This window comes from Salvelinus namaycush, chromosome 6, assembly GCF_016432855.1.
Source record: "Salvelinus namaycush isolate Seneca chromosome 6, SaNama_1.0, whole genome shotgun sequence".
Classification (NCBI taxonomy): domain Eukaryota; kingdom Metazoa; phylum Chordata; class Actinopteri; order Salmoniformes; family Salmonidae; genus Salvelinus; species Salvelinus namaycush.
This window is the reverse complement of record NC_052312.1, coordinates 17,667,024-17,685,378: the sequence shown is the minus strand read 5'-3', so window position 1 is coordinate 17,685,378 and position 18,355 is coordinate 17,667,024. Positions and strand designations below refer to the sequence as shown.

Below are 18,355 nucleotides of genomic sequence, written 5' to 3'. Positions count from 1 at the left end.
GATATGCTGTAGCGTTAAGATTTCCCTTCACTGGAACTAAGGGGCATAGCCCGAACCATGAAAAACAGTCTCATACCATTATTCCTCCTCCACCAAACTTTACAGTTGGCACTATGCATTGCAGCTTTACACCACTCCAGCCGACGCTTGGCATTGTGCATGGTGATCTTAGGCTTGTGTGCTCTTGCATGGCCATGAAAACTCATGAAGCTCCCAACGAACAGTTATTGTGCTGACGTTGCTTCCAGTGGCAGTTTGGACCTCGGTAGTGAGTGTTGCAACCAGGACCATTTTTACACACTTCAGCACTCGGCATTCTGTGAGCTTGTGTCGCCTACCACTTCGCGGCTGGGCCATTGTTACTCCTAGACGAACTGACTTGTTGGAAAGGTGGTATCCTATGACTGTGCCAAGTCTCACTGAGCTCTTCAGTAAGGCCATTCTACTGCCAATGTTTGTCTATGGAGATTGCATGGCTGTGTGCTCGACTTTATACACCTGTTGTGTGGCTGAAATGGCCGATTCCACTAATTTGAAGGGGTGTCCATATATTTTGTGTATGTATAGTGTATACAAAACAATACACTAAAATCCAAAAAATAAAAAGAAATGAATTAATAAATATATAAATAAAATATATAAATATTAGAACAAGCAATGTCAGTCATAAATATATATTTATATGATGGTGTGTATAGACATTATTGGCAGTATATGAATAGAAAAGGTGTACAGCAGTAGTTATAGGATAGACCTTGACTAGAATACAGTTTATACACTGAGTGTACAAAACATTAGGAACACCTTCCTAATATTGAGATGCACCCCGTTTTGCCCTCAAAACAGCCTGAAGTCATCAGGGCATGGACTCTACAAGATGTTGAAAGCATTCTGCAGGGATGCTGGCCCATGTTGACTCTTGATACACACGGGAAACTTGAGTGTGAAAAACCCAACAGCGTTGCAGTTCTTGACACACTCAAACTGGTGCATCTGGCACCTACTACCGTACCCCATTTAAAGGCCCATTCCATGTCTCAAGGCTTACAAAATCTTTCTTTAACCTGTCTCCTCCACTTCATCTACGTGTGTGACATCAATAAGGGATCATAGACTGACCAGGTGAAAGCTATGTCATGGAAAGCATAGCCGCGGGAAGTAGGGTTGCTGGGGGTGCTGCAGCACCCCCTGAACATTTTAATAATTAAAAGAAAATATTAATTAAAAAAATTGAATTTTAAAAAATATATATTTTCACAAAAGTAGTGCACTGGACCTTTACTTGTGTTAGCGGCTCGATATAGACGTATGTAGAGCGGCAAATACTTTTTTCAGCATCTCTACTTTGGCAAAAAACGGAGTTGCATCATTAAGAACAGGTTCTTGCAGGATTCAAAGCTGTCGTAAAGGGTGGTTACTTTGAAGAATCTCAAATATAAAATATATTTTGATTTGTTTACACTTGTTTTGGTTACATGATTTCATATGTGTTATTTCATAGTTTTGATGTCTTCACTATTATTCTACAATATAGTAAAAAATTAAAGAAAAACCCTTGAATGAGTAGGTGTGTCCAAACTTTTGACTGGTACTGTAACTTGCTTAAAATTAGACAGTAGGGTGACTCCCCTAGCGGCCAATGACGAACGCCCTAACCACTGTCCCAATAAGGGATATCTCTAGGGAATGTGCTTATTGGGCCAGTATAGTTAGGCCTTGTCCAGAAGAAATCCTAACCCCTCCTTCCTAGGCACATGTGTAGATCTGAAACAACTTGATAGATTTAAATGTGACACACACAAAATGTATGGTCACATTTGTGTTTATGTATTGTTTCTTTGTATTGGGGTTAGAATACTTTTACTGAAATGCCAGTCCTCCAAGATTTAGCCATTTAGCATTTATACTACTGTTGGCCAGTAGGGGTCAGTGAGACGTGTTCGCTCTGCACTGGGACTATATGCGATCCTGCACCAGTGTGTTCTCATAATTTAGAGAACTGTACTTCTACACTTGCATTGCTTGCTGTTTGGGGTTTTAGGCTGGGTTTCTGTACAGCAATTTGTGACATCAGCTGATGTAAGAAGGGCTTTATAAATACATTTGATTGATTGATTGAACCTTTGAAAGAGAAGCCACGTTCTCCTGTTTCATCATTTAGCCTGTGTTACATGTCAGTAAAGTGCAACAATACACTGAATACCACAATATAGTTTTGTAACTTTCCTGTTGAAGTGAATGTAATGTTTTGAACAACATAGTAATTGTATAACTTCGTACTAGACAAAAAAAGCATGTTGAGTGTAAAATTAAATGATGGTGGTGCATTCCTTTGATCTAGAAAAACGCATTAACTCCTGAACATTTTTTTTTTGAAAAAGACTCCTGACAATATCCTAAGTGTTTAGAGAGTTTAATGCTGTAACTGTGATGTTTAAGAACTTTTGTAATTGTTGTACTGTAAAATGTTAGAAAAGCGGTTAGCTTTTAGCTAGCTCCGGTTAGCTTTTGGCTAGCTCCGGTTAGCTTTTGGCTAGCTCCGGTTAGCTTTTGGCTAGCTCCGGTTAGCTTTTGGCTAGCTCCGGTTAGCTTTTGGCTAGCTCCGGTTAGCTCTTGGCTAGCTCCGGTTAGCTCTTGGCTAGCTCCGGTTAGCTCTTGGCTAGCTCCGGTTAGCTTTTGGCTAGCTCCGGTCAGTTGGTTGATAGTTAACAACAGAATGCAGCACGCGACTGAAGAGAGAAGAGACAACCAAGTTGCTAGTTACAGCATCAGCGCACGCTCTGGAAAGAGAGTGGAAAGGCAGGTCATCAGTTATAGCAGCGCGTCCCCTGAACTATAACGAAGAGGTAGGTGAGAAGTCTGATGACGGAGACGGGGGTGAAAAGGTGATGAAGCGTACTTCATGGGCTGTAACCGAAAAACAACTGGCATTTGGAAAGTTTGAGGTGAGGGAGAAAGTGTTGTGGAACAAGTATTGTTAGCGTTGTTAAGTATCTTGCTTGCTGGATCAAATTCTCTGTTAGCTAGCCAGAAAAATGTTGAGCCACATTAGCCAACTTAACTGATCAAATAATGTAGTTTATGGTGTGAAAATTAGCTGGCTAATAAAGTCAGACAGCTAAAGTTAGCTAGTTAACATTAAAAAGAAAGGTGTCATTGTACATTGATTCATGTTTTCTTTTAAATCCACAATTATAATTCCTCCACAACCTCAGAGTATCTAGATACTTTTTCTAACCTCTGGATTTAAACCAAATTATGATAAGTGTACTATATAAATGCTACTTTTACATTACCGTGTAGTTTACCAATAAAATGGTCTGACCGGGATGTGAACATACTCAGTATACATATCCCGAAAGAAATACATTCTCGAAAGTTAGCAAAAATAGATAATATCTTGCTACCATGGAAAGGAAAATACCTGTCTATTTGTGGGGGAAAATCACCCCGATTAACTCTTTACTCATATCACAGTTGACCTATTTGCTTATGGTTTTGCCTAAACCTAGCGACCTGCTTTTTAAATTATATGAGCAAAAAATATTAAATTATATTTGGAATGGCAAGCCAAACAAAATGAAAAGGTCCTATTCATATAATGAATATGAATTCGGAAGGCAGAAATGATTAAATAATTAAGCATTAGACCTCTCACTAAAGGCATCAGTCATACAAAAGTTATACTTAAATCCGAAATGGTTCTCTAGTAAATTAGTAAGAATGTCTCACCCCATGTTCAAGAATGGCCTTTTCCCTTTTATTCAGATTACAACCTCTCACTTTCAGTTATTTGAAAACGAAATAATCTCCAAAATATCGTTACTTTTTAAACAAGCCATAGAAAGTTGGTTGCAATTTCAGTTTAATCCACCTGAAAAGACAGAACAAATAATACAACAAATATTGTGGTTAAACTTAAATATACTAATATTTTTTTTTTTTACGTAATTTTTTGATAACAAAAAAAAAAAAAAGGTATTCTCTTTGTAAATTATATCATAAATATGACTGGTGGAGTTGTCACACATGCAGCTAACACAGACATATGGAAATCTCTGCTCTACCCAAAATTACAACCAACTAATTGCAGCATTACCACAAAAATGGAAAAGGCAAGTGGAAGGGGGAAAAATGAAGGACCTTGTCTGTCGGCCCTGCATTAAAGACCAACATTGGTTACAGAAAATTGTGATAAATAAAAATATATACCAGTTTCATTTAAGGACCAAAGAAATGACAGCTGTGCCATATCAGTTGCAAAATAGTTGGGAAGTGATTGTCGATGTACCGATTCCATGGCACATGGCTTATGAATTGACACGCAAAACGACGCCGTATTTAAATTATTATACAAAATTCTTGCAACCAATAGAATGTTATATATGGGGGATAAAATCTTCCCAGTTCTGCAGATTTTGCTGCGAGGAGGCAGAGTCATTAGATCATTTATTTTGGTACTGTCCATAAGTAGCTCATTTTTGGTCACAGGTCCAGGAATGGCTGAAGAATTGCAACATTTACCTAGAGCTAACACTGCAGATAGCACTACTGGGTGATTTGAAAAGTCCTAGTCAATCGATCAATAATATAATAATTATTCTAGCAAAAATGTTTCATTTACAATCTGTTGAAACTATGAGAATAGAAAGGTTCAGTACTTTTGTGAAGCATCACAGCACAGTTGAAAAATATATCGCAAATAGAAATCCAATAAGAGATAGATGGGAGGGGTTGAATGGAGCTGAAGGGTGGGTCTAATAATGACAAGATAATAAATGTAAAACATACGGGTCTGTAAAATGTATATAGGTTCAGAACTTTTGTGAAATAGCACAGTTACAAATGGAAATCAAACTGGATGGACATCAGAAATAGAGGAAGGCCAGGACTAAAAACAAACAAAATATAACTATTGTAAAATAGATTGTCTGTAAAATGTGTATAGTATGTTTTAGCTGGAAGTAGAAGCCCAAGTGTTATTGTTTATTAGTTTACTCCAATTGGGGGAGCGGTGGAGGGTTTACGGGGAATAATAAAGGAAGGTATATAAACAAAAAGTGTGTATGTATATATATGTGTATTTGTATGAATGTTTATATATATATATGTGTATTTGTATATATATGTATGTACAGTTGAAGTTGGAAGTTTACATACACTAAGTTGACTGAGCCTTTAAACAGCTTGGAAAATTTCAGAAAATGATGTCATGGCTTTAGACGCTTCTGATAGGCTAATTGACATCATTTGAGTCAATTGGAGGTGTACCTGTGGATGTATTTCAAGGCCTACCTCAATGCCTCTTTGCCTGACATCATGGGAAAATCTAAAGAGAAATCAGCCAAGACCTCAGAAAAAAAATTGTAGACCTCCACAAGTCTGGTCCAACGCCTGAAAGTACCATGCTCATCTCTACAAACAACAGTACGCAAGTATAAACACCATGGGACCACACAGCTGTCATACCACTCAGGAAGGAGAAGCGTTCTGTCTCCTAGAGACAAACGTACTTTGGTGCGAAATGTGCAAATCAATCCCAGAACAGCAAATTACCTTGTGAAGATGCTGGAGGAAACAGGTACAAAAGTATCTATATCCACAGTAAAAACGAGTCCTATAACGACATAACCTGAAAGGTCGCTCAGCAAGGAAGAAGCCACTGCTCCAAAACCACCATAAAAAAGCCAGACTACGGTTTGCAACTGCACATGGGGCCGAAGATCATACTTTTTGGAGAAATGTCCTCTGGTCTGATGAAACAAAAATAGAACTGTTTGGCCATAATGGCCATCGTTATGTTTGGAGGAAAAAGGGGGAGGCTTGCAAGCCGAAGAACACCATCCCAACCGTGAAGCACGGGGGTGGCAGCATCATGTTGTGGGGGTGCTTTGCTGCAGGAGGGACTGGTGCACTTCACAAAATAGATTGCATCATGAGGGAGGGAAAGTATGTGGATATATTGAAGCAACATCTCAAGACATCAGTCAGGAAGTTAAAGCTTGGTCGCAAATGGATCTTCCAAATGAACAATGACACCAAGCATACTTCCAAAGTTGTGGCAAAATGGCTTAAGGACAACAAGGTCAAGGTATTGGAGTGGCCATCACAAAGCCCTGACCTCAATCCTATAGAAAATGTGTGGGCAGAACTGAAAAAGCGTGTGCGAGCAAGGAGGCCTACAAACCTGACTGAGTTACACCAGCTCTGTCAGGAGGAATGGGCCAAAATTCACCCAACTTACTGTGGGAAGCTTGTGGAAGGCTACCCAAAACGTTTGACCCAAGTTAAACAATTTAAAGGCAATGCTACCAAATACTAATTGAGTGTATGTAAACTTCTGACCCACTGGGAATGTGATGAAAGAAATTAAAGCTGAAAGAAATAATTCTCTCCTATTATTCTGACATTTCACATTCTTAAAATAAAGTGGTGATCCTAACTGTCCTAAAACGTAATTTTTACTCTGATTAAATGACAGGAATTGTGAAAAACTGAGTTTAAATGTATTTGGCTAAGGCGTATGTAAACGTCTGACTTCAACTGTGGATATAGATACTTTTGTACCTGTTTCCTCCATCATCTTCACAAGGTCCTTTGCTGTTGTTCTGGGATTGATTTGCACTTTTCGTACCAACGTACGTTCATCTCTAAGAGACAGAACGCGTCTCCTTCCTGAGCGGTATGATGGCTGCGTGGTCCCATGGTGTTTATACTTGCATACTGTTGTTTGTACAGGTGAACGTGGTACCTTCAGGTGTTTGGAAATTGCTCTCAATGATGAACCAGACTTGTGGAGGTCTACAATTGTTTTTCTGGGGTCTTGGCTGATTTACTTTGATTTTCCCATGATGTCAAGCAAAGAGGCACTGAGTTTGAAGGTAGGCCTTGAAATACATCCACAGGTACACCTCTAATTAACTCGAATGATGTCAATTAGCCTATCAGAAGCTTCTAAAGCCATGGCATCATTTTCTGAAATTTTCCAGCTGTTTAAAGGCACTGTCATCTTAGTGTATGTAAACTTCTGACTCACTGGAATTGTGAAATAATCTGTCTGTAAACAATTGTTGGAAAAATTACTTGTGTCATGCACAAAGTAGATGTCCTAACCAACTTGTCAAAACTATAGTTTGTTAACAAGAAATTTGTGGAGTGGTTGAAAAACGAGTTTTAATGACTCCAACCTAAGTATGTAAACTTTTGACTTTAACTGTAGATAGGGGTGTGCCTTTTCAAATCATATCCAATTAATTGAATTTACCGCAGGTGGATTCCAATAAAGTTGTAGAAACATCTCAAGGATGATCACTGGAAACAGGATGCACCTGAGCTCAATTTCGAGTCTCATAGTAAAGGGTCTCAATACTTATGTAAATAAGATATTTCTGTTTTTTTTGGAAAACATTTCTAAAAACCTGTTTTTGCTTTGTCATTATGGGGTATTGTGTATAGATTGCTGAGGAAATGTTTTTATTTAATACATTTTAGAATAAGGCCGTAACGTAACAACATTTGGAAAAAGTCGAGACGTCTGAATACTTTCCGAAGGCACTGTATGTCAAAGTGTGTCCTATGCATGTTGAAAACACTATCTTAAAACTACTGGGTGTGTAAAACTCCCTTGCCAACAGACAAAGAGCTATGAATGGATCAGCGGTTCACCAATCAGGGCCTTGATTGGCTCGGCAACAGTAACAATATGTCATGTGTGATAACTATTTTTTTGTTCCCACAAATGTTTTTACAACGTTCCCTAGAACATTAATGTCTTATGTTTGGCAGCCATGTTCTGTGTATATTTGGTGGAACGTTGATGGAATATTCTCCTCAGGGAACGTTCTCTAAAGTTGTGGGAACGTTTGTTGTTAGATGGGTGACGCATTGATAGCCTGCCTACCATTGACTATAGCATATGCACACAAATGGTGAACGGGAGGCGCGCTCAATCTTATGAGTTGAGATTGAGAAATTAAAATTCATGACAACTAATGAAAATACACACAAGCCAATGTTAACATCCCTAGGCCGCCTTAACCACCTGCTGGAGGGCCATGGACAGAGAAATTCCTGTACTAAGCCGTGATGCAACCAGTCAGGATGCTCTCGATGGTGCAGCGATAGTATTTGGAGAGGACACGGGGTGGCATGATGAATTTCTACAGCAATAAAACTTTAGAAATACATACGATATACTTTGGATGGCTTTTATGTTTTTATTGACAGAAGTAAAATGTATTCTGGTTCAGAACGGGCAACAGGTAGCCTAGTGGTTAGAGTGTTGAGCCAGTAACCGAAAGGTTGCTGGATCGAATCCCTGAGCTGACAGGGTAAAAATCTGCCGTTCTGCCCCTGAACAAGGCAGTTAAACCACTGTTCCCTGGTAGGCCATCATTTTAAATAAGAATTTGTTCTTAACTGACTTGCCTAGTTAAATAAAGGTTACATTTATTTATATTTTTTGAAAGAACAAGCGGTTAGAAATGGTATGCATTAAGGTTAGATAGGCAGACTAACGTTTACAGGGCATTACAGGGCATATGTTTTGATCACGGCTCACTGAGGGCAGGGTGATCATTATCCCTCTGCTTCACCAAGAAGGTCAAAGGGTCTCCTAGGGGCCGGCCCATCCGGATGTGAGCCAGCAGTTCCTGAGTCATGTTCAGGGCGTTGCGGGAGGTATAGAGGTAAGAGAGGTCAGAGTTCATGCTGGAAGGGGCGTACTCCCCACAGGTGAGGCCCCCAAGCCCTGGGGCGCAGTCGACCTTGTAGGAGTAGAACAGGCTGCCGTGATTCATGGGACACATACTGTTATGAAACCCAGCTTTGACGGGCTGGACTTTGCATTCCCCCAGGAGATCGTTCGACCAATTGTCTTCATCGTATACAGTAAACTTGAGCTCGCTGGCCAGGGAGAGCTTGACTGTCCCAAAATTGAAGACCTCATTCCACACGGGGTTGTCGTTGTCATGGATCACCCTGGTCTGCTTGAAGTCTTTGTCCATGGCCACCTTGACGAATCAAACCAAATCAAACTTTATTGAAAGCTACAGTATGTGATTAGAAAAACGACAAAACGAGGTCCCCGTCACTTGTTTTAGTATGCAGCTCGGGTATGGGGCTAGGGAGATGTAACCCTTGTCAAATCCTAGACTGTAGCTTTAAAGTGCACTTGAAAACAAACTTCATAGTCAATGAAAATTCAAAAATAAAAGAGATGAATAATACCTTGACGAAGCCGTCGGTCTGGGAGGTGGTGTCCCCCCAGAGGTCCCTGGCTTTCTTCACGGTGACGGTCACGTGAGCCAAGCCCTTCTCCTGCGGGCAGCATTGGCTGGTCATCTCCTTACTGGTCTGGCACACACACTGACAGGAGTCATGGGTACTGGACCTGGAGCTTCCCTTGCACTTCCCGGAGCAGTGCTTGAACAGGGCGTGTTTCAGGATGTAGTCCTCCACTGCCTTCTTCAGCCCCGCCCTCTTGCTGGACTTTTTCACCAATAGGTGGAGAGGATGGAGGGAGTAGTTGATGATATCAGGTATGGTCTTCAGGCTACTTGCCCAATCAGCGAAGGCCTTGGAGTTTTCACCAATCTTGGAGAAGAGCAGGTCGGGCGTTCCGTCCGTCTGTCCCCCCACCACCTCGGTAAACCTGTTTGTTTGTTGTTTATCGTCAGTCATGTTTTGTCTGACATGAGGACCTTATTGGAAATGTGTTTTTTATAAGTCTTGTATAATGCCCATTAATCCCACCAAAAATCGATAACATTTATAAAATCAATCAAACCTCTCGTTGAAGGTACTGCTGAAGGTGTCACTGGTGTTACGTTTCTTGAGGTCATTCTTGCAGAACTTTGTCTCTGCATTGGCTTCGGCTGTTCCGGAGCTGGTGGCGACAGAGGCCTCGGCCTCCAGGCAGTCCTTGACCTCGTTCTCATTGTAACCATTGATGGCCGCCTAGGTTTGGGTTCATTAAAACATCTTGGTACATATGCAGACTCTTACGTAAAATGTGATGTCATACAATAAAATTAAAAACAGATAGAAATATATATATAATCTGCCTAAATACATGAACAACGCATTTTCAATAAGTTGTACACAACAAATAGGCATACCACGATCAATAATATGGAGAATGTCATTTGCAGAGTTTGAGAAGTCTTACCTTACACACGCGCAGTGAGGTGACGCTCTTCACCCGCCCCCCCAGTTTAACCTTCCGGATATAGTGGGTACCAAAGGTGGCGAGGAAACGATTGTAGTCAGCCTTGGTCTGTTCGGTGTAGAGGGGGGGCAGGATGCCCAGGGAGCGAGAGAACTCAGGGTGCAGGGGAGGGTCCTCTATAAGGCGGTAAGTGAGGAAGAAACCCAAGATAGAGAAAGATAACAAAGTAGTCTATTCTCTAAGTGGTTTTGTCATTTTGTGGCCTTTTTGAGGGGTGCATCAAAGAAAGTCCTCGCCTAAAAGTAGACCTATCTATGGGGATAGAAGTTCGACTATTTTCAAGAAGTCTAATTCAATAACAATGTCGAGGCTACAAAAGGTCAACAAAACACATTATGTAGTTACAATTGAAACAGGATCTTCTATCACAAAATAACTATTCTTTAACACCCCAGAGAGTGTGCACAACTCCAACCCTCACCTATAATATCCCACCTGTAAATATAACCTTTATTATACCTATTCTATATTATAATCCAGAGTGTATACATTACTATAGCCCGTAGAGGGCAGTGTTGGCTATATAAAGGAAGGTGAACTTCATAATACAAGTGAAGTTATTATACTCATAGAAGTACAGTAATAGGTAACCTGTAATAGGAGCAGTGTATATCCTGTTTGATGAAGCTGTACTTGTCCTTCTTGGACTGGCTCATCACCGTCTTGGCAGCTCTGGAGTGGGTACCCCCCACCATGGCCGACCCATTAGCCTTGGGGACATTAACTTCCAGACCAATCTGCCAACTGCCGTCCACCTATATATACACATTGGTGGTGGATAAAGTGAGTTTACCCCATAATGGGATTCTTATTTCTATTAGTAGTATTATTCATTTGATTAATATTTATATATATTATTAGTCTTATTATAAAATGCTTAATATATCAATTATTATTTCAGCAGTAGTAGTAGTAGTAGTAGTTGTTATAGTTGTAGTTGTTGTAGTAGTATTCGTTGTAGTTATAGTAGTAGAATTAGAAGTAGTAGCAGTATTAGTAGCTGTAATAGTAGTAGTAGTAGTAGTATTACATCTGTCTGGCTGCTGCTCACAAACGACTCGCTGGAGTCGTAGACAATGCTGGACAACTTCATGTGACACTGATGCGAGGGACGCCAGTCCACCACAGCCGCAGGCAGCCTCTGAGTCTGGCCCTCCATGAAAGGGTTAACACAGAGGGTACAGGCTCCATTTTGGGTCTTCCAGTTGTCCACGTCAACAACATAGGCCTGCTTGCGCTCCATGGTGACAATGTTGAAACCCTCGCCCGCCAGGTTGGTACCGGGAGCTGACAGGGCAGCCTTGCACTCTGCTGGCCGGCCCGTGGTGCACGAGGGCAGGACAGGGGGCAGCCACCATCCCCACAGCCATAGCAGGGTCACCAGAGTAGTCTGTATGCCTGGAGAGGAGGAGGAGGTAGATATGCAATTCAAGAGTGTTCTTTAATATTGATCCAAAATCTAAAGTTGTCAGACATTTTCAGACTTCAAAAGTAGTCTAGTGTTAAGATATTGTGGTGCTATTTTGAATGAAACACAAGAGTGTTATTTTATGTGCCAGAGATTTGTATAGCGAAAGCTCAGTTAATTCAAGAGTCCATATGCCCCCGTGAGAGACCGGCGTTCGCTACCGGAGTGGACTTCTTCAACTGCACACCTCTTATCTGTCTCCCTACTCACTTCATCTCTGTAATAATCTCCATTAAACAATACAAGGCGTAGGGTGATTGGACTGCTGTTCCCCTAAAAAAGTTAGGAAAGGAAAAAAATGACAAAAGAAAAGAAAGTATTGTTTTCTTTTGGAATGACTATAGTGCAGGGACCCCCACCCAGGCCAACCGCTGACCCAGGGACCCCCACCCAGGCCAACCGCTGACCCAGGGACCCCCACTCAGGCAAACCGCAGACCCAGGGACCCTCACCCAGGGAAACCAGTGACCCAGGGACCCCCGCCCAGGCAAACCGGTAACCCAGGGACCCCCACCATGGTATTATCAGCTGAATAGCAAGGAGAAGTAATCAACATTTTAAAATGAATATATTTGATTTCTTTGTATTATTTTGACCTACTCACATTATAATTGGAAGTGTAAACTACATATTAGTTTAGGTAACTAAAGGTAACTCCAAACACATTTTCACTAATATCAGCTGTTTAAATAAAGGTTAGCCATGTGTTTTGGTAAAAATGATTCAATCTGTATTGCTGAAGTGCTACAGGTTGTGTGATAGAAATGTAAAGGTCATTTCCCATTGAGCCGACATATGTAGCGTTTACCGTGAATGCAGTCCCCGCTGACACGGCACCATTGCCTTTGCACTTGCAGCGACTAGTATTCACGTGTGCTTTTTCAATGCCTATGTCAGATACTTTGACTATCATTTCTCTGTAATTAGCTCCAATTAGTGTAATTTGCTCAATATTAGGGGTTGAGAAATAAAGTTGACATCATTAGAAAGAATATATTATCATAGTTTCTACTGTATGTATGCAATTCAAAATGTGTTTATTCTGTTGTTGCTAGCGATATTCATAAAAGCATTTTAGAAAAAAAAATGTGCGGACCCACTGCAGTATCTCCACGGAACCCCGGTTGAATACCCCTGATATAGAGTAACCTCTTACCTGACATATCAATCACAATCTCTTGGTAACGATGAGGTTGATGAAAATCAACTCCTAGAACAATGGAGCGTTCTGACCTGTCTGTCTGTGTGATGACTGACTAACTGACTGAAGGAATCACGATCTGGGATGTATTTTTGTTGTTGTTGCGGTCAAGGCTTTGTTTATATAGACGGGGCCTGCGGTTTTCTTTGGCTATATACAGTATACCACCACAAGCTGTTGCAATGTGTGTTGGTGTGAAACTGGATGTTCACTTACGAGAAACCCTTCGCAGACAGATGGATGAATGTCTCATGGCACTAGAAAAACAAGATTAGGCCCAGAAGTTTCATTCCACTGTTTGCACACCCTCTCACCTATGTGCTCCTGCTCTCCATGATTAGCCAACCTCGCATCCAATCAAATCAGTCCTATGCATAGCCACTTTGCATACAGAGCCATTTCCTTGCTTTGGCAGTCAACCTCCCTTTGAGCTGTGTGGACTGCATCTGGTACTGAAGCCTACAGTAGTCTACTCCTGGATGTATAAACAGCCTTCCCTATTCCTCCTAGTACTACCACCACCCTCTCCGCTGTAGGGTCTGTACCCAGGCTAAGATGCGTCCCTTGCGGGTCTACCTGCTGGCCCTCCTCCTGTTGGCAGGGATCTGGCTGTCTGGTGCCAGTGTATCCGACAGCTTTAAAGACTGCAGACAGTTTTTCTACATGAGGGCAGCACCGACGGGCATCGACGGGACCAGGGACAGCCTCAAGAGGATCTGCCAGCGCTACGGGGACAAGGCGCGCTACGCCACCCTGTACGACGGCAGCCGTCGCCTGCCCCTCTACTCAGCCTACACCTTTAAGAAGAACGACGGGAAGAAGAGGATGGACACGCCCTGGATGTACGAGCCACAGGTAGAGATCTGTTATCGTGTCGCAACATCACAGCAGGTAGAGAGAGATCTTCAACAGCAACTTACTGTGATACTCTCATGCAATACCACAGTATTCTCCTATAACAGTCCCATCTTAAAGACTTACCGGCCAATGCATTGGGTGTCCTGTCTTTGTCATGAGGACTTGCTTTTTCTCCACCTAAATAAATGATTGTCATCTAACCACTCTTACTATCTAAATTTAACTTTTCAAAAACCTCTTTATTTTTACAAACTATCTTATCTGTCATACCTGTCATTAAATCATCAACCCCCCCCCAATCACTCCACAGCTGGCGTCTGGGAATGAGGGTGGGAACATGAAGGTGCTGCCCCCTAGTGACGACCTGGAGCCTCTGCTCCAGGAGAGCCAGGCGGTGCTGGAGGACTACTCAGACGCCGTGGAGTACTCCCGAGGCCTGCTCAACCCAGACCAGCACCAGGCTGACCCAGATGATAAGGCCTCCACCTACACCCTGACCAACGTGGTACCCCAGGTCAGCCATTTTGTTATCAAATACGTTTTTTGAATGATTTTGGGATGATATAAATCATGTTATAATTAAGCAATAAGGCCCGAGAGGGTGTGGTATATGGACCATATACCACAAACCCCTGAGATGCCTTTTTGCTATTAAAAACTGGTTACCAACATAATTAGAGCAGTAAAATAAATATTTTGTCATACCTGTGGTATTCGGTCTGATATACCACGGCTGTCAGCCAATCAGCATTCAGGGCTCGAACCACCCAGTTTATAATCCTAATTAGAATGTAATGTTATGTTAATGTTAGCTAATGTCCTGGTACCAGATCACAGACTTCCTGGAAGAGACCTGGAGCTCCTACTTGGATACCGTGCGCCGCCGCCTCAATAACTTTTGTCGCGGAAAGCAGTCCTACGTGGTAACCGGGGTGACAGTCTCCGGGGCGACCATACGTCGGGGGAACGAGGACCGCATGGGGATCCCCAAACACGTGTGGTTGGCTTACTGTTGCCCACGGTTCGACCGTAACTCTCCCTACGAGGTGCGTTTCATGTTCCCTAGCTATGGTGCCTATGCACTGAATGAACAGGAGGACCATGCAGTCATGGAGGTGCCTTTAAAGACACTGGAGAGCTTTCTGAGGAAACAAACAGACATGGATAGTAATCTGGCTATCTTCTACGAGGACTGTGTGTCAGAGAACACCTTCAAGAAGAAGAGGAAGAGATAGGCCTCTCTGTGTGTGTGTGTGTGTGTGTGTGTGTGTGTGTGTGTGTGTGTGTGTGTGTGTGTGTGTGTGTGTGTGTGTGTGTGTGTGTGTGTGTGTGTGTGTGTGTGTGTGTGTGTGTGTGTGTGTGTTTTAGTTTTTTTACTGTGATGGGGGTGTAAATTGACCAATTGAAGAAAGTTTTATTTTATTCACGTTTTATACTCTTACAAAGTAACTGTCGATTATTGTCATGCACAATCAATCAACTGAACTGAAAATACAATAAAAAGCTCTCGTCGGTCTCAAACGTGTGAGAAACCACATCACGAAGCAACACTTTTCTTCACACCTCATAGAAACGCTCTGAACAAAGTGTGCTGCATGCAACTTAAACCGACAGGACGACAGTATACTGCTTCAATGAAAGTACCATAGTAAGCTACAGCTGTAATGTTGTAACGCAATAAAAAATATTCTGTTCAATGTAGTTTCACAGCCAATATTTGCATGGAATACGGGACATACACGGTGCTGTGTAAAAACAAATTGTAGAGGCATGGTGCATGAGTCGACTAGGACTCACTGCAGCTAACCACACGTCCATGGTAACCCAATGCTTGCACACAGATAGCGCTGGCTGAATGAGAGTCACTTCTTTGCATACTATCAGTGGGTTTATGGTTCTCACCAGTTCTATTCTACAGTTCTAAAACACTGTTCTCAGACCTGCTGAAGAAATCATGACATCACCTACTCTGGAAGCCCTCCCTTCATCTCACCTCCTACCCTCCATCCTTCCTTCCCTCCCTATTCCCTCCTCCCATTCTCCTTCTCTCTTCCATAGCCACACTAACCGTCCAGTGCAGGTACAGACAGACAGGATAGTGTATCCACACCGCACTATGTTGCTGTCCTGTGTGCTCCTGGCTCTGGCCCTGCTTCCTCCCCCAGTAAACCCCAGTGTGGACTCCTCCTTCAGGGAATGCAGCCAGTTCCTGTACCGGGGCCTGGCCCCAAGGGGCCTCCAGGGGACTCTGGGCCTCCAGAAGGTTTGCCAGCATTACGGGGATAAGGCGCGCTACGCCACCCTGTACGACCCAGCAGGCAGGATCCCCCTCTTCTCCGCCTACACCTTTAAACGCTCCAATGGTGAGAGCAGGGAAGGTCTGCCCTGGATGTACGAACCACAGGTAAGGGCCTAGACTTTTGTTTTGTTACTAACTATACTGATAGGTCTCTATGGTCGAGATCAAGCATCTCCCTGGTCTACACAGACAAAGTCATAGAGACACAATCGTCTGTTCTATTGAAGTCTGTGGTCAAATCAAACTGAAGAAGAGGAGTCGGTGAGTCGTTCAAAGAATAGACGGTCTGCTACAGTGGGGAGAATAGGGCTTTAAGGCGATACGTAGACAGTAGAGCACATTACAACATTCCCTCTAGTGCTCTGACCTGCTGGTTTAGTAGTCTTGATAAGCATGACGCACAATGAACAGCTTTCACCTGACAAAGTCTTAAGTAGTAGATACACATTGTTACATAGTATTAAGAAACGATATTCCTGTTCACATTTTCTATCTGCAATTATTTGTTGCACTCTACCCCTCTCTCGCTCTCCTCTTGGCTCATATACTGTGTCGTACCTATTTTCTGTCTGTGTAATCACACGCTGACATTGCTCTAACCCTCTTCATCTCCGTCTTTCTCTCTCCTCCAGCTGTCCAGTGGCTCTGGGACAGGTAACATGCAGCCCTTCCCCCGTTCTCCCTCCAGCCTCCTGGCCCTAGAGGAGAGCCAGGCCGTGCTGGCCGACTACTCCGACGCAGTCGTCTACGAGCGTGGCCAACTGAACCCCGACCAGCACCAGGCCAGTCCTGGGGACAAGGCCTCGACCTACACCCTGACCAACGTGGTTCCCCAGGCTAAGGAGTTCCTCCACCACCACTGGCTACCCTACCTGGAGGACATCCGCAAACGCCTCAACAACTATTGTCGCGGAACGGCTTACGTCATCAGTGGCGTCACCACCACTGGTAACACCATCCGGAGAGGTAACGTTAACCGGGTGGGGGTACCGAAACATCTGTGGACAGCCTACTGCTGTCCTGATTTTGATCTCAGCACGCCGTATGAGCTCAGGTACAAGTTCCCTACTTACGCAGCCTACGGGCTTAATGACGTGGTAGATAACGCGGTCACGGAGACGTCGACGAAGAGCGTGGAGGCGTTGGTGAATAGAGAGATGGCTGTGGATCAGGACTTCCAGCTGTTCAATGGAAACTGTGTCCCTGAAATGTGAACGGTTATGAGAGTGAATATCAAGAGACAATCTTTTAAAGAGAGAGAGATGGGGGGAGAGAGAGATCGAGGGAGATGCTCCTGCCACTGAAAATATAAATGATATAGTGATATTTATGAAATTACTAACCAATAAAGCAATCATTATACATTTATGTTTAATTAATTGTTTGTCGTCATTTAATCCGTGACAATATTAATACCACAAAACACCAAATTAGCCCATATTATCAAGAGTTTCCATTCACCAATCATTTGATCCTATGCCCAATACACACATGTGCAGACAAATACACTTCAATGGCCTTTACTAGCAAATGGGTCACTGACAGACACATTCAAAGTAATTCACCCATGTCATTGAGGTACATGACCCTTGTTTTCGCTTTAAAGGAAGATAAGAATTTGCTGCAAGGGCTCTCTTTGATTTCCCATCAAGTCACTGCCTGAGTCCACATGTCGCCAACACAACGTTACATGGTCATGCAGCATAACAAGACCATCATCTATGAGTCCAGTAACCAGAGTCTGCTAGGATGAGATGGAAACTACCACATGCTGTATAACCACAAACACAGAGGAACTTGTCACCTCAGCGCGAGCTCAGCTGAGTGTGGTTTCTGTTCTAATTCTCTAGTACTCTTCAGAAAAAAACACTTGATAGGAACCACTCGTTCTGGAGTGACAGTCATCTGCCAGAGTCTGTTATCAGTCACTAGAAGTTTCAATCCAGCGGAGTCCAGCCATACCACCAAGGCCACCAATAGCAAAACCCATCAGGCTTTGGCAATAGCCTGGTCCCAGGTCTCTTTGTGCTGTAGTGCCAACTTCTATAGTTGTTGTCATGCCAAAGACGATAAGGATTGGCAATACGGCACAAAGACATCTGGAACCAGGCTAGCAATGATATCTTTATTTCAATAGATCTCAGGTTGTCAATGATAGGCGGCTAAAGTCACCTGATAGAGAAGGTGCATGGCTTTGCATAATTAGCCCAGATTAGGGAGCGCTAACGCTGACACACAGGTGTACCTCTCATTCAGAGCTGCCGGCACCAAGAACTCAGGGCAGGTACAGAAACACACACA

The 18,355-nt window shown here is 42.8% G+C and overlaps 3 protein-coding genes across 3 annotated transcripts; 2 read left to right on the top strand and 1 right to left on the bottom strand.

The window, feature by feature from the left end:
- Positions 1–8,479: 8,479 nt before the first annotated feature.
- Positions 8,480–12,859, bottom strand: LOC120048984 (perforin-1-like). Its single transcript, XM_038995247.1, has 7 exons — positions 12,853–12,859; positions 11,259–11,626; positions 10,820–10,983; positions 10,169–10,358; positions 9,788–9,957; positions 9,229–9,652; positions 8,480–9,011 (listed from the first exon to the last, which is right to left on the bottom strand). The coding sequence occupies exons 1-7, from the start codon at positions 12,857–12,859 to the stop codon at positions 8,550–8,552; spliced, it is 1,785 nt and encodes a 594-aa protein (XP_038851175.1). The 3' UTR covers positions 8,480–8,549.
- Positions 12,860–13,452: 593 nt separating this feature from the next.
- Positions 13,453–14,990, top strand: LOC120048983 (endonuclease domain-containing 1 protein-like). Its single transcript, XM_038995246.1, has 3 exons — positions 13,453–13,752; positions 14,066–14,269; positions 14,586–14,990. The coding sequence occupies exons 1-3, from the start codon at positions 13,453–13,455 to the stop codon at positions 14,988–14,990; spliced, it is 909 nt and encodes a 302-aa protein (XP_038851174.1).
- Positions 14,991–15,871: 881 nt separating this feature from the next.
- Positions 15,872–17,268, top strand: LOC120048982 (endonuclease domain-containing 1 protein-like). Its single transcript, XM_038995245.1, has 2 exons — positions 15,872–16,159; positions 16,687–17,268. The coding sequence occupies exons 1-2, from the start codon at positions 15,872–15,874 to the stop codon at positions 17,266–17,268; spliced, it is 870 nt and encodes a 289-aa protein (XP_038851173.1).
- The last annotated feature ends 1,087 nt before the right edge of the window (positions 17,269–18,355 follow it).